The following is a 26,804-nucleotide window of genomic DNA, read 5'->3' as shown; positions in this document are numbered from 1 at the left end:
AAAACATGCTTTCTGAAACGTGTACCACACATCTTGTCCACAGGTCATTTGTGATGTTTCACATTTACTGTAATAAATGTAGCTATACCAGCCACAACCATGAGGACAAGTGTGGGTCCGTTTTTGCAATTAGGCAGCCGTGATTTTCTTATATTACTTTGTAATAAAACTTTATTTAACCCCTTAAGGACAGAGCCTGAAATGGCCTTAATGACAGAGACAAATTTTATGAATATTACCAGTGTCACTTTATTCATTAATAACTTCGGGATGCTTTTACCTATCCGGCTGATTTTGAGATTGTTTTCTCGTGACATATTGTACTTTACATTTCTGGTAAATTGGAGTCGATAATCATAACAAATCTTTATGAAAAAAACCCAAATAATGTGAAAAAATGTGAAAAACTGCATTTTTCCAACTTTGAAACTTTTTTGCGTATACAGAAAATGGTTATACCACATAAATTATATATTAAATAGCATTAGCAACATGTCTACTTTATGTTGGCGGCATTTATTAAACGATCTTTAATTTTTTTTAGACAATAGGAAGCTTAAAACATTAGCAGCAAATTTCCAAATTTTCAGTAAAATTTCAAAATCAGATATTTTTAGGGACCTGTTCAGGTTTAAAGTGTATTTGAGGGGCCTGTATGTTAGAAAGCCCCACAAAGCACCCCATTTCAGAAACTGCACCCCCCACACTCTGCAAAAGCATATCCAGAAAGTGTTTTAACCCTTTAGGGGAGTCACAGAAATAAAAGCTAAAAGTGTAAGAAATTTGAAAATTTTAATTTTCTGTGCAGAGATTTTATTGTAATCCAATATTTTTCATAATTATAAACCTATTACCAGAGAAATGCACCCCAATAATTATTGCCCCGTTTCTGCAGTTTATAGAAATACCCCATATGTGGCCTTATTGCGCTATTTGACGCAACCACAAGCCTCAGATACAAAGGAGCGCCTAGTGAATTTCAACGCCTCCGTTATATTTGGTCATTTCTGACTGTACCACTTCAGGTTGGCAGAGGCTCTGGGGTGCCAAAACCTAAAAAACACCCCTAAAAAGACACCATTTAAAAAACTACACCCCTCAAGGAATGTAACAAGGGGTGCGGTGAGCATTTGGACCCCACAGGTGCTTCACAGATTTTCCGAACAATATGGCGTGAAAAAAGAAAAATGTATTTTTTACACTAAAACGTTGTTCTAGCCTTCAATTTTTCATTTTCTTAAAGGGATAAGAGGAAAAAAAAAGACACAAAATGTGTAGCGCAGTTTCTCCCGAGTACGGAAATACCCCACATGTGGCGATAAAGTGCCAAGGGGGCGCAGGACGAGCCTCCAAAGGGAAGGAGCGCCAATTGGCTTTTGGAAGCTGAATTTCACTGGAAAGGATTTCAAGGGCCATGTCGCATTTACAGAGCCCTCGTGCTGCCAAGACACTGGAAACCCCCCACAAGTGACCCCATTCTGGAAACTACACCCCTCAAGGAATCTAACAAGGGGCACAGTGAGCATATGGACCCCACTGGTGACGGGCACAAATGTGGAACAATGTGACGTAAAAGTAAAAAATTTCATTTTTTCACTTTCATGGCACAAATGTGCCCGTCATCAAGGGGTCCATATCCTCACTGCACCCCTTGTTAGATTCCTTGAGGGGTGCAGTTTCCAGAATGGGGTCACTTGTGGGGGGTTTCCAGTGTTTTGGCAGCACGAGGGCTCTGTAAATGCGACATGGCGTTCATCATCCATTCTAGCCAAATCCAACCTCCAAAATCCAAATGGCGCTCCTTCCCTTTGGAGGCTTGCCCTGCGCCCACATGGCGCTTTATGTCCACATGTGGGGTATTTACGGACTCGGGGGAAATTGCTCTACACATATTGTGTGTTTTTTTCTCTTTTAACCCCTTGTGAAAATGATAAATTCAAGGCTAAACCAACATTATAGTGTAAAAAATGTAATATTTCATTTTCACGCCACATTGTTCCACATTTGTGCCCGTCACCAGTGGGGTCCATATGCTCACTACACCCCTTGTTACATTCCTTGAGGGGTGTAGTTTCCATAATGGGGTCACTTGTGGGGGTTTCAACTGTCTTGGCAACACAGAGGCCTTTTGAATGCAACATGGCCCCTTAAAATCCATTCCATCCAAATCCAGCCTTCAAAAACAAAATGGCGCTCCTTCCCTTCGGAGGCTTACCCTGCACCCGAATGGCGCTTTATGTACACAAGTGGGGTATTTCCGTACTCAGGGGAAATTGCTCTACACATTTAGTGTTTTTTTTTTATCTTTTAGCCCCTTGTGAAAATGAAAAAATCATGACAAGATTAATGATTTAGAGTAAAAATTTTACAAAAATTACACTAAATGTTGGTCTAGCCTTGATTTTTTCCATTTCCACAAGGGGTTAAAAAAGAAAATTAACACAAAACGTGTAGGGTAGTTTCCCCTGATTACGAAAATACCCCATATGTGGGCATAATGTGCCATATGGGCACAGGGCAAGCCACCAAAGGGACAGAGCGCCATTTAGAGGCTGGAATGGAGGATGGAGGCCATGTCGCAATTACAAAGCTCCTGTGCTGCCAGGTCAGTAGATACCCCCGACAAGTAACCCCCATTCTGGAAACTACACCCCATAAGGAATCTAACAAGGGGTGCAGTGAGCATATGGACCCCACTGGTGACAGGCACTTACGTAGAACATGTGCCGAGAAAATAAAAGATACCATTTTTTTCATTTTCACGTCCCAAATGTGGCCGTCACCAGGGGGCCATATCCCCGCTGCCCCCCTTGTTAGATTCCTTATGGGGTGTAGTTTCCAGAATGGGGTCACTTGTGGGGGGTTTCTACTGCCCTGGCCGCACAGAGGCTTTGTAATTGCATCATGGCATCCTCTAATGGGAATGGCGGCCATACCTATTTAGCTGGGAAAAAGGGACAATTCTAATTAATTTGGGGGTATTAGGCCAATTATTAGTTTATAAGGTTTAAAATGACAGGTGTCCATCAAACTCAACCTGTGTTGATCCAGAGAAAGGCAAAAAACCCTCGTGAGGCAGACGACAGTAGCCTCATCACAGGGGAAAAATTCCTTCCCGACTCCATAATGGCGATCAGAATAACCCTGGACCAACGTGACCCCTGAAATAGGAATAAGGGACAGAATTTAGATAATGTAGAACCCCAGTGACGTGTGGTGCGCCTTGGAGCGATCCAATATGCAGAGGCCGGGGTGATCAGGACAGGTGTCACACTGGAAATGGTGTCCTTCCTGATCCCCCTGTTACACCACACTCTGCACTTCTTCTGGGGTCTCCCTTTCTCCTGTGTGCGGGACGTCACCTGGATAATGTTGCCCTGGTGCGATACAGGGTCCTTCATATCCAGAAGCGCTGTGTCCGCTCCATGGCTGCTAAATATTAGGGCGCTATTACTACTTCTGATATGTTCAGATCGTGCCGCAAGCTACAGGGCAGCGAGGGACTGGAAGAGGGGGCGCTGGTATAAAAGTTATCCCCGTACAGGTGGTGACCTTTATCCAGCAGTGGGAAGATCAGTTCCCGGACGATCTTCCCACTTGTTCCGAGGATGGGAGGGGAGGGGGCATCTGGGGGCTGGATTCGGGTGTCCCTTCCTACATACACTCTAAGGGTACGTGCACACTGCGGAATCGCGACAGATAACCCTTCGTGCATTCCGCAGTTGGCACCCGCCGGCGGACTGATGCAGGCGCACGTCTCCGTCCGTGTCATAGACTCCATTCTATGCACAGGCGGATTCCGCTCTCCGTCCAACGTGTTCATTCTTTGGATGGACGACGGAATCCGCCCGTGCATAACATGGAGTCTATGACACGGGTGGAGACGCGCGCCTCCATCAGTCCGCCGGCGGGTGCCAGCTGCGGAATGCACAAAGGGTTATCCTTCTCCATTCCGCAGTGTGCATGTACCCTAAATCTGTAAGTGTACCCTGAGGTACGCTCACACAGTTTGTAGAATTTCACACCATACCGTCATCTCTTATTGGGACGGTACTGGCGGAAAAGACGTGTCTGGGGGGCAGCGTACGCTACGCTACCCCCAGACACGTCACTGGATGATGAGGATGAATGGAGGAAAGAACGATCCCCCCCATTCATCCTCACTGGCTGTTTCGGTGTCGGAGGCAATAATAACGTATCCCTCTGACACCGAAAACACCCTGGGGGCCATCTTTATATGGGGACTAGTATATGGGGTATGTAGTGGTGTAGTGTCAAACTTTATTCAATGTAGTGTGGTGTAATGTAGTGTTTTTTACGTGTTTTTTTTACAGTAAGTATAAAAAAAACCTACGCCAACAAAGGAGTTGCTGATAAATGCCGCACTTATGTGCGACACTTATAAGCAGACCGTGGCAGTAGAATATAGAAAAAAAACACCCTACGCCAAAAAGGAGGAGTTGCTGATTAGCAGCGCACTTTCGTGCGATGCTGATCAACACTCAGCGGCGATAGGGTGAGGAAAATAGAAAAAAAAAAATTTGGAAAAAAAAAAAAAACTTTTTCTATATTCTGAATATCCCTGTAGCTGCTGATAAGTGTATTACACATATCAGCCGCTAGGGGGCAGCAGAGCGCAAAATCCGGAAAATGACGAGGCTGGAGCCGAAAATAGCCGAAAGAAGACGACGAGGACCGCCGGAAAGACCCGAAGACCGAACGGAATGACGGAGGACGCCGCGAACCCGGAAGCCGACGATCAGGAGCCCGGGACAGGTGAGTAATGTACAAATACCTGCTCTGGACCCCTCGGCTCTCTAGCTGAGGGGTCCAGGGCAGGTATTTACTATTTTGTGGGACTCTGATCGCCGTGCCACCGGCCCGATCACCGTGAACGGCCGGCCGGCCGTTCACGGCGATCGGGCCGGTGGCACGGCGATCAACATTACTTTTTACAGTAATGGCGGTCGGTGCCGTCCTCGGACAGCACCGACCGCCATTTTTTTCCGGGTCATCGGGTCAAAAGGTTCCGATCGACGCTATTGGCTGATCTGAATTGATCAGCCTATAGCGGCGATCGTAAGCACGGGGGGTGTTAACCACCCCCCGTGCCGTGAAGCTATGATGGCCTGCTATGATTTATAGCAGGCCATCTTCCCCGACCGCTGTGTGTGAACACGCAGCGATCGGGGAAACATTGGGCGTAAATTTACGCCCTGATGCGCTAAGTACCAGGGCGCCAGGGCGTAAGTTTACGCCCGATGTCGTTAAGGGGTTAAAAAACAAAGGTATTATTTTTTATTTACAAACATACTTCCGGTGCCTAGTAGCAGTATGGGATGACACAGCCCTTCTGCTGCCACCACCGTTTGTGTTGGGAACTTCAGGGTTATATTCTCTGCAGTTCCTGATTACCTACTTGTTCCCCCATGTATTGTATATTTGTATACAGTGGTACCTTGGTTCTCAAACTGCTCGGTTCTCAAACGGCTTGGAACTCAAACAGTATTTTACAAGATAGTTTGCTTTGGTTCTCAAACTCTTGCTCGATTCTTAAACACTTTTTGGAAACCCAGTCTTGAAGTACTCAGTATCTGAACGTTTTTGTGAGCGTGGGTGGTGGGGTGTACCTGGTGAGTTTAGCACTAGTGAGGCTTCGCATACAGTACAGCCCTATATAAGACTGCTGGAGTGCATATACAGTACAGTAGTAGTACAGTCAGTGTACCACCATCTCCCATTGGTTACAGTGCTGGGGTGGGGTGGGGGGGACTCTATACAGTAAAGGATGAGTGAGGAGTCGGTGACTACTGTAATATAATTGCTGGTTCTGTTGAATGTTTCTTGTGCATAATGTACTGTACAGTATAGTGCTGTTATGTACTGTACTGTAGAGATTAAACTATGCACTTTGCAATGCAATATATGAGTATTGTAGGTAAATATTGGTGGGTGCTGGAACCAATTAAACACATTTACATTATTTCCTATGGGAAGACACTGCTCAGTTCTCATACTGCTCGGTTCTCAAACTGCTTTTCTGAACCAATTAAGTTCGAGAACCGAGGTACCACTGTATGTGCTAGAAGCACACTAAGTGGTGATAACAACCATCGCTCCCTCTGCAGAGGCTGCCAGACAGTGCAACCACGTTGAGCAGCCTCCTCCCCTGTGTACTGTGTATAAGAATATTCAGTACATGGGGGAACAAACCCTGCCCTGTATAGTGCTGAACAGAGCAAATGATCAGGAACTGCAGGGAATATAGTCCTGCAGTTTTTGACACAAGTGGTGGTGGCAGCTGAGGGGCTGTGTCACCCCTTACTGCTGCCAGGCATCCAAAGTATGTTTGTAAATTAAATAAAAAAATACATTATATATATTTTAATTTTAAGTTATATAACTTTATTAAAGCAATGTATTGAAAAAAAATGTCTTGTCTCCCGAGTACCCCTCTAAGATTATTAACAACATCAAAAATCGAGAAAATTCGGCCATTTTTGCAATTTAAAAAAATGTCAGTTATTGCCACGATTTACCTGACTGCAATGGCAATGCAATGAAGTCAATGGAAAGACTGACGTCCAATGCACACATTGTACTGAATAACGAATGTTATCACTGCGGACGTCAAAATAATGATCATGATTATTTTTGGACGTCTTTTGCAAACAGCGGATGTTTTTTTTATTAGTTATTTACTCACAGTTTTTCTTTTGTCACAATTCTTTCTCCGTTTTTACTATTAAATGCAATAGACTTTTCAATTAGGCCATACCCAGAGTCCAATTACTAACCCAAAACTAGAATATTGTACCAACAGTCATCATTACACTAAGTAGAGGCCAGACAGCTAAATGACGTCCATTTTAAATGGAGCACTAAAAACGTTGCGTGACTACGTGACTATAGCCTAAGGCAACATATACATAGAAAAATTAACAAGGTTCATGTATTCTATTGTGCTAGACTGTGTACCTGAGCTCCAGCAGGATGTGCTTTTTCAAGGAGGAGACCTGGGCACTGTATTTACTCCAGATGTTGAATACTGCCAAATGGTCTGCACATTCAATCCACGGTGCTTGATGTTTTCTTACCTACCTGAAAAATGGGCAAATGTAAATGAAAGGTAAGACGACATGGAAAATTTATGTTGTTTTTAATTTAAAATATATCTTTTCTTACAGCACTCTAGAAAAATAGTATATGCTATTATCTAGTAAGTTTACACATAGCGAGAAATGTATTGTTATATTCAAGGACAGTAGGGGTTTCATCTTCTCCTGACCTTGAAGAAATAGAGTTCAAGATCAGAATTATTATAATGTCCGGAATTGTACAAAAAGTGAGAGTTTGACCCCACGGTACATAGCTACAGTATATTCTAAACGATCTATAAACATTTCTGTACATTTTAGATTTAAATACGATTATTTAATCTTCCATTATGTTCAGTTATGGAGACCTCACCAAACAGAAGGGGTCCAGACTGCAAAAAATGGCGGAAGGTCTTAACTACAATGTGTTTGCTAGGAGGAAAGAACAGAGAAGGGATGGGCATGATTGAAAACTTAAAAAATTATATTATCATCCCCTTTACCCTTGAGGTTCTCTGCACTGTCCACAAGCTTAGAGGCTTGTATACATAAGCCATTAGCTTCATTTGTAGTCAGGCAAACTTAACCACAGCTTTTTCTCAGCTTAAGGCCATGTTCACAAAACGTATATTTTCGTAAAAGTACGCCTGTTGTTGTCGATTGCAACAGCTGTGATTAATACGAAAATAAATGTTACCTTGCCGTCTATGGAATCCCGTTGGAGCGTATACACATAGTATATGCTCAGGCCGGGATCTCTAGCGGTGCCGTAGAAAACTGACATGTCTCATACAGCATCTCAACATAGCCTAAAATGGGATTTATATATTACATATGAAACAGAACTTAAAGCGGCACTATCAGCAGGTTCAGGCCAGTGAACCTGCTGATATGTGTCAGACGCTATTTACCTTCGGATTCCAGTGCTGTAAGTCCGATTCCCATGCGGTCTGGTATAGTGCCGTTTTTGGCTAATTGGTAATATGCTAATGAGCGGTCCCGGAGCATTTGGGGCATTCCCCATGCTCCCGGAGCACCTGCTTGGCCCGCCTAGCCTGCTTCCTCCCGGCCTGCCCACTATGCATATTCATATATGCATAGCTTGGCCACTTCTAATGGCGCATGTGCAGGCAGTAGCCCGTTACAAGCGGCCTAGTTATGCATATATGAATATGCATAGTGGGCGGGCCGGGAGGAGGCAGGCTAGGCGGGCCAAGCGGGTGCTCCGGGAGCATGTGGAACGCCCCAAATGCTCCGGGGCCGCTAAAATGGCACTATATCGGACCGCACGGGAATAGGACTTACAGCACTGGGATCCGAAGGTAAATAGCGGCTGTCTCATATCAGTAGGTTCACTGGCCTGAACCTGCAGGCTTTAATCCACATTACTCCTTTAAATAACATTTGTGGCACTCACTAAATACATTTTTCTCTTTTATTTCCCAGGTTTGCATGCATTCTGAAGGAAAGCCCAACATTAACTTTAAAGAAAACAATGGTGCAAGGAGCCATTTCAGGGCATTCCCTAAAACACTGCACAAGGAAAATATATAGTAAGAATGTCCATTTTCACTTCCTACTAGGAGGCTTGCTGTAACAAAAAATTAAGTCTAATGTAATCTGGTGGATGCTGCATGTACCAAGTAAAAAAAAAAACAACCTTATACTGCCAACTGAGGATTCTATGTCAGTATGCTTTGGGTAGTGGCCATTGGCCCACATTTACTATGACTAGTAAATGTGTCCCGAGAAAATACGCTCAAGCATTGCTATGAAAGGGACAATCTAATTATTTTCTTCTACACATCTAGAGAGGTGGCAGGTCTTCTTTATTTAATCAAACTGACCCACATAAAGCTTAATTTCTTGGAAAAATATCATAGTCAATTTATCAACCTGGTCAACACAATTTCTTAAGGAAAATTATTTTCTTTCTTCCATTAAAGGAGAAGTCCGGCGGATTATGAAATGCGGCAACTGGCAGGGAAAGGAGAAAATTGATTACAAGTACTTACTTACCTCTTCCCCTGCCCGTGATGAGTGGTGGAACCAGCCTCGGGATCACTGCCTGAAGGAATTTTCTCCCGAGTTTTCGGGGGAAAATGCCTGTCCTATCTTATGGACTGGCCCCTCAGCCAATCAATGACTGGAGAAGCCCCAGTCACTGTCTGGCTGAGCGGCCAGTTCATCAGCCGGGTCATGACGTGTCAGCTCCGGAGATCTCGGAGCCCGGTGGTGGTGGTGGTGGGGGGGGGGGGTCCCATGGCTGGTTGCGCAGAGGTAAGTTAGCACTTGTAATCAATTTTGCCCCTGCCGGCTGCCGCCAAACTTCTTCTTTAAACCAGCAGTTTGCTGAAAACTATTGAAAACTTCACTATAGTTAAAATATGCAGTATATGAGAATCATTAAGCTGTTGGCAAGATGGTTATATTCAAAGTAAAATATTGTACCATATTTCGCTAAAAGGTGCTAAAGATTACAATTCTAGTTGTCTCTTTAGAGTCTTTAGGACCGCCTGGAAAACCGGGATACAGCCACAGCCATAGGCTGTATCCCAGTTTTCCAGGCGGTCTTCCCGCTTTATCCACCCTCTCCACGGAGGTTTAAAGGGAACCAATCACCGGAAAAACGCATATAGAGCTTTTGAAATGTGCTGTTAGAGCACACAGCACACTTGCCACACGTGTTTCCATAGCCTCCGTGCCTTCCCTGTGTAAGCCGCAAAGTAACTTTATAAAACTGGCGCCCTGTATGCTAATTACCTGAGGTAGTCACCTGGGCGGTGTTCGGCTAGCAGGTAGTCACGGTCCCCTGGGCGTTCTACCGCTGTAATCACGCCCCTCTGGGCGTGATTCAAATCACCGAGTAGCTGTGACATTCTGATGCCGGACGCCGCCGCCCATGCGCAGTGCAGCTGCTTCCATTCCGGCGGTACTGCGCCTGTGCAGAATAGCCTCGAATAGCCTGTTAGCCGGAGTTCGAGGCTATTCTGCACAGGCGCAGTCCAACCGGAATGGAAGCGGCTGCACTGCGCATGTGCGGCGGCGTCCGGCATCAGTACGTAAGTGTGCCGACGTTGGGCACGGCGCGCTCCCGAGTGACGCCACAGCCACTCTGCCATTTGAATCACGCCCAGAGGGGCGTGATTACAGCGGAAGAACGCCCAGGGGACCTGCTACCTGCTAGCCGCACACCGCCCAGATGACTACCTCAGGTAATTAGCATACAGGGCGCCAGTTTTATAAAGTTACTTTGCGGCTTACACGGGGAAGGCACGGAGGCTATGGAAACACGTGTGGCAAGTGTGCTGTGTGCTCTAACAGCACATTTCAAAAGCTCTATATGCTTTTTTCCAGTGATTGGTTCCCTTTAAGACAGCGGGAATCATTACCGAGAGTCTGAATTCGTACGAACCCGAACCTCGGCAGGTTCGGACCATCCCTACTCCACATCACTATACAACACAGCCTAAGTGTCTTTTTACATGCCCCAATCTATTATGTAAGAGAGCGTGAATCTGCTAGATCGGCGCTCGCTTAGTGGCTCGATGACTTCATTGTTAGCAATGTCTATGCAGTCCTTGCTGTATATAGAAAATAATAGTTTAGGTAGCATAGTACTCTTTAAATGATCCTCTCATAGTGGAACCTCCTTAGCTATTCTAGGTTCTACTTGTGATTAATTTTTTTCTCCTTTCCGTGCAGAGGGCCTATAGCATAAGCAGTTCTACTATAAGAAGATCAAAGTAGATAATTCTATACCCCTTACCTACCTCAGCTCCACATTTTTCCCTCCCCAGATATATAATGGGATGGGGGGATTTGAATTTTTAGTAGGTGAGGGGTATTTGATATTTTTAAAAACTTTTTTTCTCATTTGTGTTTACACTTTTTGGCTATGTTCACACGTCGTGAGAGACCGGCCGTTCTGTGACCCCGGCCGGGTCACGGAATGGCCGGTCTCTGCACGGATCATCCCGCCCGGTACTAAAGTACCGTCTGGATGGTCTTTCGGCCACAGCGCGCGCCCACATCAAAACCTTCCATAGCACACAGTGAGCCGCTCGCTTCATTGTGTGTACTGACAGGGTTTCCTACGGCAGAAAATTGACATGTCAGTTATTTGCGGCCCCGTGCAGGATCCTGGCCGGAGCGCATACGATGTGTATACGCTCCGGCCGGGATCCCATAGAGCAATAGGCATTGTTCACCCGTACAAAGTGTGGCCGTTGTTGCCGATGGCAACAACGGCCGTACTTTTACGTAGTGTAAACATAGCCTTTAAGTCCATTAGGGATTTTTATAAGCAATTTCAATAATATATCAACAGTCTGCACTTTGGCAATAATTGTATCTCCACACTAGCAGGATGCTACCAAGTCCACCACAGATCCAGGATATATACAATTAGTGTGTTTAAATGTGGTTACTCACCATACGCTCTGTACTTGTAGAATGTATCTTTATGTATCCAATGTAGCTCTTCATTTGAAGAGCAGATACTTACACTTCAAAGCTGGACCAAAAAAGTGAATTTATTCACTGAAGTACAGGCATACAAGATACCTCACAGCTAATTTGCAAATTCTCAGACAACCTCTGGCATCTTGCAGTAACAACTGTAAGACACAGCCAGCACCTGCCACATATAGAGCAGACTCTGCTCCTGAAACCTTATTATATTAAAGGAGAAGTCCGGCCAGGAAGTATAATATCTTTACGGGCAGGGGATGGGCGGAAAATAAAAAACAACTTATGGTCACCTGTCCCAGCGCCCTGCGCAGAGCCTCGTTTCGCTCCTGGACCTCGCCAGCTGTCTTCTGAGCTTCTGGGCCGGCTACACCATGACATGGCTGACGGTTGCCCCAGTCAGTGACTTGGGCAGGACACCGCTGCAGACACTGATTGGCTGAGAGGGGTAAATCCTGCTCTTAAGTGATGTGGATCCTGCGTTGTGACATACCCAGAACCAGTGAGAAGATGACAGCTGGCAGGGTCCACGAGCTCCATTCTGTTGCTGCAGTGCAGAGCTATCATAAAACAGCATGTTGGTTGTTAATAAGGTGTTACATTCCTTGCTTTATGTTAAAGTGAAACTCTGAATTTAAAATACATTTGTCCATGTTATTTCCACTTGAATTGGCATACAATACACATTAATACACATCATCTAAAACAAATAATTACAGAAATGTCTCAATTGTTCTAGCCTGCAGGGACAAGTTTTTTCCCGGTGTGGATATGCTTGGGACAACGTATAACATGTCAAAAGTGGCCAGTGTGGAGGAATGCAGAGAACGCTGCACCAATAATGAACATTGCCAGTTCTTTACTTATGTTACAGAACAATACCACAGCAGTCAACTACGGTGAGAGACGCGGCATAAATTACAAATATTTCATGTCACAATAATATCTTTGCGCCAATAGGACACTAAAGCAATCATTAAAGCTTGATAAGAACCATATGGTTTGAAACATCCAGGGCCGGACTGGGACTTAAAATCAGCCCTGGCACTCAAACCTCAGCAGCCCACATAATATATGCTCCCCAATATATTATAGACAGCAGTGTGCTATACAGGCTGTAGCGAATTCTGCTCATTACTCACTACTTCATTAAATACATGAACCCTACCATCAACACATAAAAAACAACATAATCTGCTGTGGATTTGATGTTGCATATTTATGTATTTCAGATGCACCAAATCCACAATGGATTAGGTATGTCTGTGCTCTTAAAGGGAATAAGAGTGGTCCATACCACGTACAGTGTTGTAGATCCCGGCATACAGGTGCGAGGGAGATATAAGTGACAGGACCATTAGTCCTACATAAACTTTTGTAATCATTACCAGCTGAAGTGTGAGAGGTAGAGCAGAGCCCCAGCTGCACCTCCTGCCCCGGCCTGCTCTGACTGATTTACACTTTAGCTGGTAATAAAAAGGATGATTTAAAAAGGAGTAATTATAGTGCAGTTACATCCAGTGACTCACAGGAGGTGTCTTCTGTGCATGAATAGCAAGTGACGTTTTTGCTGAAGTTGTTCTCTTTTTCTTGCTTGGCTATCATGAAGACTTCTCCAGCCATGACACCTCCCTGCAAGATCTACCAAACAAATTAGGATCCTTGCTCCAGCATCATCTTCAAGTGTATTGCTTAACACAGTAACCTTTCTCCCTCTGTGCCCCCTTATAAGCAGTTAGGCTCAATCTGTGCTACTAAATAGTAGTCCAGCCCTTCTGCACCTCTATATAGTATTATAGTATCAGGTCCCCTCTGTATTTCTTACCCGCATCCACACACCACACATGCTATACATACATCACAAACACTCAACACACACTGTGCACACATACATACATACATACTGTGCATACATACATACATACATACATAAAGACAAACAGACACACACACTGTGCATGCATACATACATACACACACACTGTGCACACATACATACTGTGCATGCACACAAATATACATACAGACACACTGTGCACACATACATACACACTGTGCATACATACATACATACATACATAGACACACACTGTGCACACATACATACATACATACATACACACTGTGCATACATACATACATAGACACACACTGTGCACACATACATACATATACACTGTGCATACATATATACATACATACATAAACACACACTGTGCACACATACATACATACATACACACTGTGCATACATACATATATGCATACAGACGCACACTGTGCACACATACATACGGTGCATGCATACATACATACATACACTCACACTGTGCATACATACATATACACATACATACACACTGTGCATACATATATATATATATATATATATATACATAAATACATACATACATACATACACACTGTGCATACATACATGTATACATACAGACACACATTGTGCATACATACATACATACATCATAAACACACATTGTGTATGCATACATATGTACACATGTAGCCATCATTAAACAGATTGTGCTGACGCTACAGTTTGTGTATGGTCACATGTCAGCACAATTTGTCTACCACAGGCAGTATACACTTTGTGTCGCGCTGTGTACTGCAGATTCCCTTGGGCTGGGCGCACTACAACCAACCCCTGGCATCCCTCTCACAAAGTAGACTATAAACTAGGACAGCATCTCCTCCATGCAAAACATGTGTTTACATATTCTACCACATTGCATATACAAAATATATATAATACTGTAAGAATAAAAAGACACAATTTTTGCATGAAGTAGATGTGGTCCTTTGTATTTTGTTTAATACACGCACATATGAATACAATCTGTACAAATATACATTATAAAGCCATGTTCCCACTGCGCAGGTTACGTAACAATCATGGCTGTTGTAACAACGGCCATGATTACTACGGAACTTACGTAATGGTACTTTCTAAGGAATCTTGACTGGAGTGTATACACATAGTATACACTCCGGCTGGGATCCCTAGCGGCGCCGCATGAAACTGACATGTCAGTTTTCTGCGGCCACAGAAAACCGAGTCAGTTCACACAATGGCGCGTGCGACTCTGGACGCACACTCCATTGTGAGCAGCAGGGAATTCGGATGCAGACACACACTGAGGCGCCTGCATCCGAATTCAGCGGCAGTGAAGATTATCTGTCCGGTACTGCAGTACCGACTGGAATGATCTTCTCTAACACCGGCCACAGAACGGCCGGTATGTTATGCCATGTGAACATGGCCTCTATATGCATGCCTACTGCACATTCATACATGCATTTATCATAAGCATACTACAGAGGAATGCATACACTATATACACACACACACACACACACATATATATATATATATATATATATATATATATATATATATACATACTGTAAATGCATATATCATATATTAATACACACTATACATACATATAGAAATCCTTTACACACACAATACACATATTGTACACACTACTATATACTGTAGATACACACTTTCACTTTGCACTCACACTATAAGACAAGAAACAATCACTTACTGTTCATAGAAAAGCTCCTTCCATCTCAGCTGCTTACAGGTCCTCCTCCCTCACAGCCAGCATGGTGCTCCCCTGCCCCTCCGACAGCAGAGCAGGAAGGAGATGATGACGTCACTGAGTGGGGGGAGGGAAAGTTGGTTGCGACCTTACACAGGGAGGGAAAGGCAGGCTTTGGCTGTAGCTTGGTGAGAAGAACAGGTCTTTAAGAGTCCTTCTTTCTTCTCACCAAGCAGTGCTGTTTGTTCATAGCAGCAAGGGCCCCCTCTGTGTGACTCCTCAGTCGGCAGCAGCCACTCTATGCTGCAGGGGGCAGCAGCTCCTTCTCCCCTGTCCTCCATTAATCAGCTCCCCTGCGGCAGGAAATGACGTCAGCCGACGGTAGCAGACGTGCCTGTGCGGCACCTCTGCTACACATAGAGAAGATCTATCTCCTATCTATCCTATCTATCTATATCTATCTATCTATCTATCTATCTCCTATCTATCTATCTATCTATCTATCTATCTCCTATCTATCTATCTATCTATCTATCTATCTATCTATCTATCTATCTATCCAGTGGCGGTCTTTGGCACCACGCCCCGCTGTTGTGCTCAAAACCGCTGGACAGGGCCGCTGCCCCGCTCGCTCCTGCCTGAACTGTAACTATGAGCACTCGTAATGAGCGCTCATAGTTACATGCAGCAGCACTGGCAGGGCGGGAGACATTGGCTCCCTTCCTGTTAGTCACTCTTGTGGCTGCAGGAAGGGTTTTCCCTGCGGTCACAAGTGGCAGCTTTGCCCTTGTGGTGCCGGCGCTCCAGTAACATCACTGGAGCATCAGCGCCAGGGCAAGGGGAGTGCGGCCTCTTGTGATCGCAGGGAAAACCCTTCCTGCGGCCACAAGAGTGAAGAGAAGAGGAGAAGTGTTTGTTTTATTGTGTTATATACTATATGGGAGAGGGAGCACACAGGGGTCTGTTTAACTGGGGGAGCGCACATCGGGGGTCTATATAAATAGGGGGAGCACACAGGGGGCTATATAACAGGGGGAGCACACAGGGGGGCTATTGACTACTGGGGCTTCACAGAGGGGTCTATATACTACTGGGGGCAGCACACAGTGGGTCTATATACTACTTGGGGCAGCAGAATGGGGCCTATATACAACTTGGAGAGCACACAGGAGGTCTATATCCAAGTGGGAGAGCAGACAGGGGGGCTAAATACTACTGGGGGAGCACACAGGGGTCTATATATTACTGGTGGGGCACACAAAGGGGCTATATACTACTGGGGGAACATACAGGGGGTCTATATACTACTTGTGAGGCACACAGGTGGTCTATATATAACTGGGGGAGCACACAGGGGTCTGTATACAACTGGGGCAGCACACAAGGGGTCTAAATAATACTGGCGAGGCACACAGGGGGTCTATATACTACTGGGGGAACCACACAGGGGGTTTATATACTACAGGAGGAGCACACAGGGGTCTATATCCAAGTGGGGGAGCACACAGGAGGTCTATATCCAAGTGGGGGAGCATACAGGGGGCCTATATACAGTGGGGGAGCACAAAGGGGGGTATATACAACTGGGGGCAGCACACAGGGGGTCTATATACAACTGGGGCATCACACAGGAGGTCTATATACTTCTGGGGGAGCACACGGGGGGCCAAATATATAACTGGGGGAACACACAGGGGTTTATATACTACTGGGGGAAGCAAACAAGGGGTATATACTACTGGGGGCAGGACACAAGGGGTATAAACTATTGGGGGCAGCACACAAGGAGTATATATTACTGGCGGTAGCGCACAAGGGGTATATACTACTGGGGCAACACACAGCGGTCTATTGTTTTGGAACGCGTGTCGAGGGGGGGGGGGGCCCAGACATAACTTCGCTTGGGGCCCCAGAAATGCCAAGACCGCCCATGTATCTATCTATTATCTATCTATCTATCTCCTAGCTATCTATCTATCTATCTATCTATCTATCTATCTATCTATCTATCTATTATCTATCTATCTATCTATCTATCTCCTATCTATCTATCTATCTATCTATCTCCTATCTATCTATCTATCTATCTATCTATTCGAAAGTACTGCAGCACACCGTAATCAAAGTGAAAAAGTAAGGTGATTTATTCAATCCATACAGCAGGTAATGCACCAGCATCTTCTCAGCCCCGCCCCCTCATGACATCACCACAGGTCATTCATCCACAAGAATCCTCTCCAGTTCTCAGCCCCGCCCCCTTATGACGTCACCACAGGTCCTTCCTCATCGCTCTGCAGGCTGTCTGCAAAAGAAATAGCTTTTGCAGACAGCATTAAGCCTCTGAGACCTCAGTGGGCCCCTGCCAGTGTGGGCCCAGGAGCCACTGCCCCCTGCACCCCCCAAATTTCGCTTATGTCTCTGTGCAATGTCAAATGTTTTATTTATTTATTTTAATGTGACAGGTACACTACCAGGGCATCCCACAAATGTGGTTACTGGGGGTCACAGCAACGAGACACTTTGTTATCAGCTTATTGTTAAAGGACCCTTATAACAAGTAGGAACCCTTTTAACATGCTGACATGCATAAGTAACTTTGGTGCTTATCCTTGTTGTCATGTCTCCAGGAACACATGTTACTTTAGATACTCTGCCAAAGGAATGCCGACGAGAATAAGGCAACTTTCCAACGTCATTTGTGGATTCTCATTAAAGGCCTGTGGAAAGTCTTCACTGGGTAAATAATTGATATTACATAAAATGTATTCAATGTGGGGTATTTATTTAGAAATGCTATGGAAAAGATTCAACTTGTAAGTAAAAAGCAAACCTTTTATCATAGTTGCCAAGGTTATATGAATGATGTATTGACCTCAAACAATATGGCTTTTTCAAAGCAGTGTCCTTGGTAATGTATTTCCAAAGTTATTACGTATGATGCCGTGTATAGACAGCATATTATCATTATGGATTGGAACAAGAAATTGAGCTGCACAACATGGTTTGACATCATTACTATCATACAGTAGGGTTAAATGTTGTAAATACCCTTATTGGTCATGTGTCAACAGTAGATGTGAATAAAGCATGTTTGCAATATGTCAGGATCGGGCGATACAGACAGGACAAGACAGTGGGCCCTAGGTCTGAACCCACCCACTGTCGCCTGCCTACTTGCCTCAATCGGCCCTAGGCGGCCGTGGACAACCACGAAGACGTTCCCTACACTGATAAAGTGCACACAGAACGAGACGGACGAACAAACATAAAAGAATGGTGAATAAGCCGGGTCAAATCCACACAGGCAGCGCAGTACAAAATCAGCAGGCAGAGGGATCGTCAAATAGTCAGGCAGAAGGTCAGATAACAAGTCGAGCAACACAGAGGGATTAGGAGAGGGGTTCGCAGGAATAGACAGGGGAGCTGGGACCAGGAGTTAACCTAATTATCCAGCGCTGGGACTCAGTCTCTGCTTTGCTTTTATGCTGACCAAGAGCCCGGTCTGGATCCTCATTGGACCGGCGCTCTGATCTTCCAGGTACAAACAGGCAGAGAAACCTGTCAATCACAGCAACAACACAGGTGTAAAATCAAGTCCAGGAGCTTCTCAGCTTAACTCCTGCATAACCAGAAGCTGAGAAGCAATCGGGTGTGGCACACAAAAGCAAAACACCAGGTCCAGTTCACACAGGCTACTGCAGATTCCTGACACAATATATATATATATATATATATATATATATATATATATATATATATATATATATATATATATATATTTATTTTTTAGTTAGTTATCATGCTGTAGAATAAAGCTATACTTACCAAAAATTCATCTGAATGTGCTAGTTGGGACGTGGTATACACAATGCGGCGGTACAGCGATGGGTACGCCCGTCGCATGTACTTTGGCCAACCTTTTCCTGGCAGAGTTTGAAAGGGACATGATATTCACCCCAAAAAATCCCTTTTCAAGACATCTTAGATGTTATCGACGTTTTGTCGATGACATCTTCATTGTCTGGTTAGGGACCCCGATGGAATTTAAAGAATTCATAAATTACCTCCATGAAAATACATACAATATGTCCTTTACCAGCAAAATAAATGCACAAGAAATTGAATACTTAGACGTCCTTATAAAAATAGACAATAACGAACTAAAAACTACTAGTTACAGAAAACCCACAGCCTCGAATACACTGTTACATTTTAACAGTTATCACCCACAACATGTAAAATTGGCAGTTCCATACGGCCAATATTTAAGATTAAGAAGAATCAACAACACTGACGAGACATACATACAAAAAGCTAAAGAACTCACCCAACGCTTAATCCAAAGGGGGTACCCCGAAAAGGAACTGTTGCAGGCACAAAACAAAGCCCTAAAAAAACAAAGGGAACAGTTATTAGCGAGAAAAAAAGAAAAACAAAAAAACAATAACCAAAACTCCAGATTTGCGTTTGCTTTTAAGTTCAGCCCTATAGCAAATTTAGTACGTAGTAGTATACAAAACAACTGGTACCTCATACAAAATGATTCTATTTTGTCCAAAATATACCAAGAAAAACCCCTAGTAACATTTAAACGGTGTAAAAACCTAAAAGACATGCTAGTGCACAGCCGATTCAAAGAAACAAATGAACGAGACTGGATACGCACAGCAATGCCAAAAGGAATGTTTAAGTGCGGTAATTGCACATGGTGTGAACAGTGCCTAGAAACTAAAACGGTTACATTAGGCGGTATTACCTGTGTTATAAAAGATTTTATTTGCTGTAAAACAAAAGGGGTAGTGTATGCCTTGATGTGTGAATGCGGGGTACATTATATCGGTAAAACTACTAGAAAGTTGAATCGGAGAATTTATGAACATATTTACTCATGTAAAACAAACAAAGGAGCAACGAGGTTAATAAAACACATAAAAGAGAAACACCAAGGAAGGACAGACTGTTTAAAATTTGTAGGTTTAGAACGAGTAAGAGGTACAGCAAGTACAGACGTAAATAAAATATTATTACAGAAAGAAAGTCGCCTTATACTAGCAACGAAAGCAGAAGGCGAAATTGGACTCAATGACAAAGTGGAATTAAATATGTTTATATAAGTCACCACATAGAAGGTCGCAGTAAATTGTAATTTTTAATGATTTTAAATGTTTGTTTTTTGTAAACGCCCACTTGCACACGTCACAGTGTAAACCCTTTTTAACTCCGGACTTGTGGGAGAGGCGGTATCAGTAGAAGCGCGCATGCGCGCGAAACAGCTGTAATCACCCTGCTTCATCAGTGCTTGGCGTCTACTATGCGGCCTCAGATGTCCGGATAATTGTTCATGCACGTTTAACAATAAAGAAAAGATCACAAACCGGGTGAGTGCCCTCTACCTTTCTTCTTAAAACAGTGGAATCGCTAGTTGAAAAAAGGAGACTTAACACAGAAAGTCCCGGTCATCTGAGCACAGATGCTCAGATGATGCATTGAGCTGGGACACTCTGTACTGGCAGAAACTTCCTTTGTTTAGTCTCTTTTTTTCAACCAGCACAAGACTAAAAAGCTGTCTTCAGGAGACTGGATCTGGATACAAGTAAGTATAGCTTTGTTTTACAGCATTCAGTGCGAAACATAACAGATGAACCTAACATCAAGGATACAATTTTATTTATCGGACATGCTGACCTTTTGTTTGAAGTTCTTTTTGTATTTACCCTGAAGTTGTACTGCTAAAACTACAATTCATCAGTTAATGGAAAAAAAATATGAAAATAGTGGGCTCACAGAATACAGTGGTCCAGATACTAAGATGGTTACACATTTCCACTGTGGAGTTAAGACTCTTTTTTCAGACAAATCCAAATGAATTTATGTATTTGGCACATGGCTAGTAATTTTTGTCACATCAGGTGGGATAATTGTCACTCAACCATTTTTGGCACATTCCCCTACATTTGTCGGCAGAAAAAATACTTGTCCACAGAACATGAAATTGGCAGCACATTAAATATCTTCTACTATGAGATTCTTCTACTTTACCAATTCCTTCCAATGTGTCAGCTATAGGTGAGCTGTTTATTAGGAATAATAAAGCTGCTAGTACTGGATGTGTATGGAGTGAGCCAACTCTATACACTCCTTCACAACTACTTCACAACTGACAACACATATAGCAGTTATGTATAATACACATATCTATAAACTGATAAAGGGGTTTAATTATATTTTCTACATCATTTATATTAAAATATAAACAGTGTCACTATTATGGAACAAAATAAATTAAAATTGGCACTGTCATTAAAAAATAAAAATAAAACATTTGACATGTCACAGGGATGTGCCAATAGTTCTCATCAGTTTCTGCGGAGACCCCCACCAAGTCTGTGGGTGCCTCAGCAGTAAAACCGAGATCACTCAAAACTTTTGGACTGTCCTTGTGACATGTCAAAAGTGTGTTTTTTTAAAATAAGGAAAACAAAATGGTTTTGGACCAACTTTAGGTTGGTGTTTTTTCCACCAAATGTTTGTGCGAAATCTACATAAATGTGGTATTTTTTGTCACTTTCTTTTAAATGTAAAACTTATTATTATAAACGTAAATATTAATATTGTCTTAGTGCTTGCTACTTAGCAAGATGGCTGCTTAAGTTTAAAATTCCTACTTCCAGAGCATTAATAATTACCTCCCTTCTAGCAGCATTCCTTGCTGTACATCCCAGGAACAGAAGGGTCTTCCTTTTTTTCTGGGGTTTTTAATCTTGGAAAGCTGTTTTGAAAGACTCCCTCCTTGGCCTGTTGGGCACTACTTCTTACCTCTTTCTGTGCTACGGGTGTACAGTGTGGGACTTCCAGAGAGCCACCTCTATAGATCCTTCAGCCTCTTGATCCCACACTTATCTCCACCACGAATATCAGCTGCAAGAACCTATTCGGATTATTCATAGAGTGGAAACCTGCTAGTCTACACTTCTTTAAACCATGACCAGGATTTTTTGAATATCCCTAAATTACCTCAATGGTTCCCAAAACAGGGGACTCCGTTGCACTTCTCCTCTCCAAGTACCTTTAATAAAGGGCTAGTTCCTGCCTAACCCCTTTGCCGGACACTGACCTATCTGTGCCCCTTGTCCTTCTGTCTTCATCTTCTCCAAATGAACCTTTTTTTTGCCTGCATTCTCTTATTTGAAAGCCCACTTACAGGATTTTGCAGCCATAATGTCTTTTTTTGCCAAAAAAGGTACCCCTGGATCCATAGATACTGTTTGACTGGACTGATCCCCCTGATAATGAAGTGACATTGTCCATTGTAACATCTTCTAAGAACTCATCACCTTCTTTGGCATCTTTCTTGGATGACACCATTGTGGGGCAAGGCCAATCCCGAAGAAAAAGAATAAGAATTAAACTGTATCTACATTTTGTGGACCTTGTTGAAAGTGGGACTTACCTGGTATATCTGAGGCACCAGTTAAACACTTGAGGGGTATGTGTCCCAAATGCCTGTTGATAGGGAGGTCATTAGCCATAGATGCTTTATGTGCTGGTATACATCATTCATACACGTGTCAGTGTCATGAACCCTTCTTCTGGCCTCCTGGTTTAAACATCTAGACCAAAACAATCCTTAATTGGGTTACATTGTTTTATAGAAACATACAAAGGTTTGAAAAGACTTGAAATCCTCTTATGTACCATGTCTGATTGTGGTATGCTAGGAGCAATTACTCACTGCATTTTAGGCTGTAGCTGAGCTGTATTATTATTACTCCGGGCATGACCTCATGCAAAGGGAACTTTGAAAGAGAGCCTCATCTCTGTTAATATGTAGCAGTGGAAAGAGGTTCACTACAAGAGTTGTTAAATATACATATTCTTTATAGTGCTTGTAATTTATCATTGTCCTCTATTGACTGCATGCAGAAAAAATGAGGCATAGAAACTTCAGCTGAAATTCTTTGCAGTTTGTTAACTACTTGAAGACCACCAGCCATATCAATGACAAGGGTCCTGGTTAGTGATGAGCGAGCATGCTCGTCTGAGCTTGGTACTCGTTCGAGTATTAAGGTACTCGAAGGTGCTCGATGCTCAGACAAGCATCTCGCATTACTCGAGAAAATTGCATCATCCTTTTCCTGTAAGTTTGGGTGCAATTTCTTAGCCAATAAACATGCAGGAGACTCTTTGGTACATCATGCGATGACGTGGGACCCATACATGTTGATAGCAGTGATTGGTTGGCCAGATCAGATGACCCGGGCATATAAGAATCTGGGCCGGCGGTGCTCACCTCACATGCATGCTGGAAGGGATTAGGAACAGAGCTGCTGATTGGCAGGAAGAGCATTAGGGAGGGAATTAGCGTTCCTGTAGGCAGGGATACTACAAAAAGAACCCAACAGCCCTTGTAAGGGCTTAAAATTTTTATTTAGTTTAGAGTACTGCAGACTGCTGGCTGGGACTTGCAGTGCAGCTACCACGATCTTAGCTGCACACTGTGGTGATTGACTGCTGGCAGAAAGGAGACAGCAGGTGGTGCATACAGACCCCAAAGAGGTCCTTAGTACTATTTATTTTTTGTGGCTGGTGCTGCTGCTGTTGTATATTGTATTGCTGTGATTTGTAGTACAGCTGCATAAAACCTCACTGCTCATTGTAATGTTTAAGAGGTGGCATACACCATAAAACACCACTTACACACAGACTCTATACAACTACCTCCAAAACCCAGTCTGACCAGTATCTGTTGTGATCTGCAGCCAGTCTGCAGGCTTGCTTTGTTTTTTAGTGCAGCCATATCCAAGCTCACTGCTCATTGTCCTGTGTAACAGGTGCCATGCACCATAAAGCACCACTTACACACAGATCGCATGTGCCTTGCCCATCTTGGTCTGGGTTAGCACTATTATCTTGAGGTTGACCACCAGGATGTTGCCCAGAATTTGGCGTAATGGTGCGATTAGGCATCCCAGGAGGCATCCATGCATGCTGCTTCTGCTGTTTCCTGTCCATTTCCGTGGTGTTTCCATCATTTTCTGAGGTTGACAGGTTTTCACGCAACCTTCCCTGGGCCGAGTTTGGATCCCCTGCAAAAATGCTCGAGTTTCTCATTGACTTCAATGGGGTTCATTACTCAAAACGAGTACCCGGCCATTGGGAAATATTCGTCTCGAGTACCGAGCACCCGAGCATTTTATTACTCACTCATCACTAGTCCTGGTCCCTAACTTTAATGGTTTGTGTGTCTGTGTCTGTGTGTGAATATATGCAGTATGTATATGTACAGATTCTTCTATAGTGAGAATAAAGAGGAATCTATCACCAATATAACATATACATACATTTTAGCACATGCAGATAGGCAGAGCCATACTGAATCTGGGGAGGCTTTTCTTATGCAAATCTGTTCCACAGAAATAAATAAATAAAATTAAATAAATTAATTAATAAATTAATAATACATATTAAACAAGATATGCTATTACAAACTGTACTATGGCTTCCATTGGGTAAATTGATGCCTTTAGACACATTTGCTTATCATAAAAAAACAACAAGATGTGCATGCTGAAACTATAAATCTGCAGGTACATTTAACAGAAGTTCTGACCCATGTTGATTCAACCAAAAGGGGGGCAACAACTAAATTAAAAGTATAAGGGAACATCCACATGAAATTGAAAATTGTGGCAAGCTGTGACTTGTTAATTTATCCTAAGAAGAAGAATCAAGTTCAAGTAACAGGGGCGTACCTATAGGGGGTGCAGAGGGTGCATCTTAGCCAAGGAGCCTGAGAGGGCCCATAAAGTCTCTCTTCCTATATGAGGAGGTCATTACTTTAAAGGAAGCTTTAAAAGTGCACCTAAGACATCCTATTCAATCAATGGGACAGGCGGAAGTTCAAGCGGGTCCTCGGTGCGAGGGGTTGATAAAGGCATCCTGTTGAAATGTTTTTTTGGTGTGGGGGCGCTGTGGTGGACCATATTATCACATTTCACAAGTGTAAGTCATATGTGTATACTGATGGCACTTGCAATAATGTTGTATATTTTGGTTTTGTACCTGTGAGCGGATATGTTCACTTATGTTGCTTCACTATTGTACATTAAAAAAACATTTACAGTTAAGCAGCGCGCTTCTCTGCTCTCAGGCCCCATCTGTACATTAGCAGTTGCAGACCATCATTCATGGTACTTGGACATTTCTGTTTTTATACAGTATGTTTTTAATCAATAAAGTTTTCTATGGTGGTTCAGCTTGTTCTTTTGTTAGTAGTTAATGAAATGGTCAATATGGCAGGAAATGAGGTGATATTCTTAAAGACATAAGGAAAATTAATATCAAGGCTTGCAATTTAATTTTCATGAGTAAAAAAAAAAGTCTGTTATTTTGCAAAAGAAGAAATCCTACAAAAAGGCACCACTTAGAAACATATTAAACATATTTCAAAACAACATGATTAAAAACATATATTTAAATATATAAACAGAAAGAGATGCAGAGATGGTATGGGTACACCACAGATCCCACCTGGACAGAACAAGCAAAGGAAGCACATGAGCATCAGAGGGGAGCATAAGAATAAATAAATAAAGTGCAAGTGCTGCAAACCTATCTGCTATAGTCTCCCTGACATGGAAATACCACTCTTGAGCCTGTCACCATGAGGTGCAATCAGCTTCCAGAAATTAGTGCAAACAAAGCAAAGTGCAAAGTGCAACTAGGTATGTATACCTTAATGTCCGATGGTCTGTGGGTGCCTCTCTTCATCCTTGGGATATTGTATATCCACGTTATACAATATTGGTCTATATAGGATTTATATATATTTATTGCAAAATATGTTATTTTCTGAGTTTTCAACACGAATGACAAATTAGATGTGGCATCACTATAAGGCTATGTTCACACTATGTAAAAGCAACGCCTGTCTTTCATAACAACAGACATTGTTGTGCAAACAACAGCTGTTATTGTTCGAACAATGGCTGTTGTTTGCAAATTTATTGAACATGAAATACGGCCATTGTTTTTACATTGTGTGAACATAGCCTTAAAGTGATGTGTTTAACTATATTACATTTTTAGAAAGATTTATTTACTTTTTAAAATCTCTCATACTTTATGCCCAACTGTGCTCAGTAGGTGCCATACAAACCACATGACAAAAAAAGCACATTGAAAAAATATGCAAATTCATTACATTGCGTGGTAATTTCACACATTGGGGGGAGATTTATCAAAGGGTGTAAAATTTAGACTGGTGCAAACTGCCCACAGAAACCAATCACAGCTCAGATTTCAGCTCTGTTGAAAGGTAAGAGGAGCTGTGATTGGTTGCTGTGGGCAGTTTGCACCAGTCTAAATTTTTCACCCTTTCATAAATCTTCCCCATTGAGTGCAACTGAAAGTGCAAACTTGTAAAACAGTCTTTGCAGAAATGTCACTGTATTTGTAGATGTAATTGCTTTTTATGTTTTGTCTCATCTTGTAGATTGCCAAAGAGACATTTTTCAGTACATGGAATTTTCTGGAGAAAATCTTGCAAATGTTATTGCACCTAACGTGCAAATGTGTCAGAAGATTTGTACATTTTACCCAAACTGTTTATTTTTTACCTATGTAACAGAAAACTGGTCAGAACCAAAGGAAAGGTTAGTGGCAA

The 26,804-nt window shown here is 43.0% G+C and overlaps 1 protein-coding gene across 1 annotated transcript in view; it reads left to right on the top strand.

The window, feature by feature from the left end:
• KLKB1 (kallikrein B1) overlaps window positions 1-26,804 on the top strand; it is a 67,113-nt gene that overhangs the window by 22,016 nt on the left and 18,293 nt on the right. The window contains exons 3-7 of the mRNA XM_069976558.1: window positions 6,970-7,129; window positions 8,544-8,650; window positions 12,307-12,466; window positions 17,767-17,876; window positions 26,634-26,793. Of these exons, the coding sequence (XP_069832659.1) occupies window positions 6,970-7,129; window positions 8,544-8,650; window positions 12,307-12,466; window positions 17,767-17,876; window positions 26,634-26,793 (697 nt within the window). The remainder of the gene's footprint in view (window positions 1-6,969; window positions 7,130-8,543; window positions 8,651-12,306; window positions 12,467-17,766; window positions 17,877-26,633; window positions 26,794-26,804) is intronic.

Source organism: Dendropsophus ebraccatus, chromosome 7 (genome assembly GCF_027789765.1).
Source record: "Dendropsophus ebraccatus isolate aDenEbr1 chromosome 7, aDenEbr1.pat, whole genome shotgun sequence".
Taxonomy (NCBI): Eukaryota; Metazoa; Chordata; class Amphibia; order Anura; family Hylidae; genus Dendropsophus; species Dendropsophus ebraccatus.
Note: the sequence above shows the minus strand (reverse complement) of the source record. Positions and strands in the feature narration are given on the sequence as shown.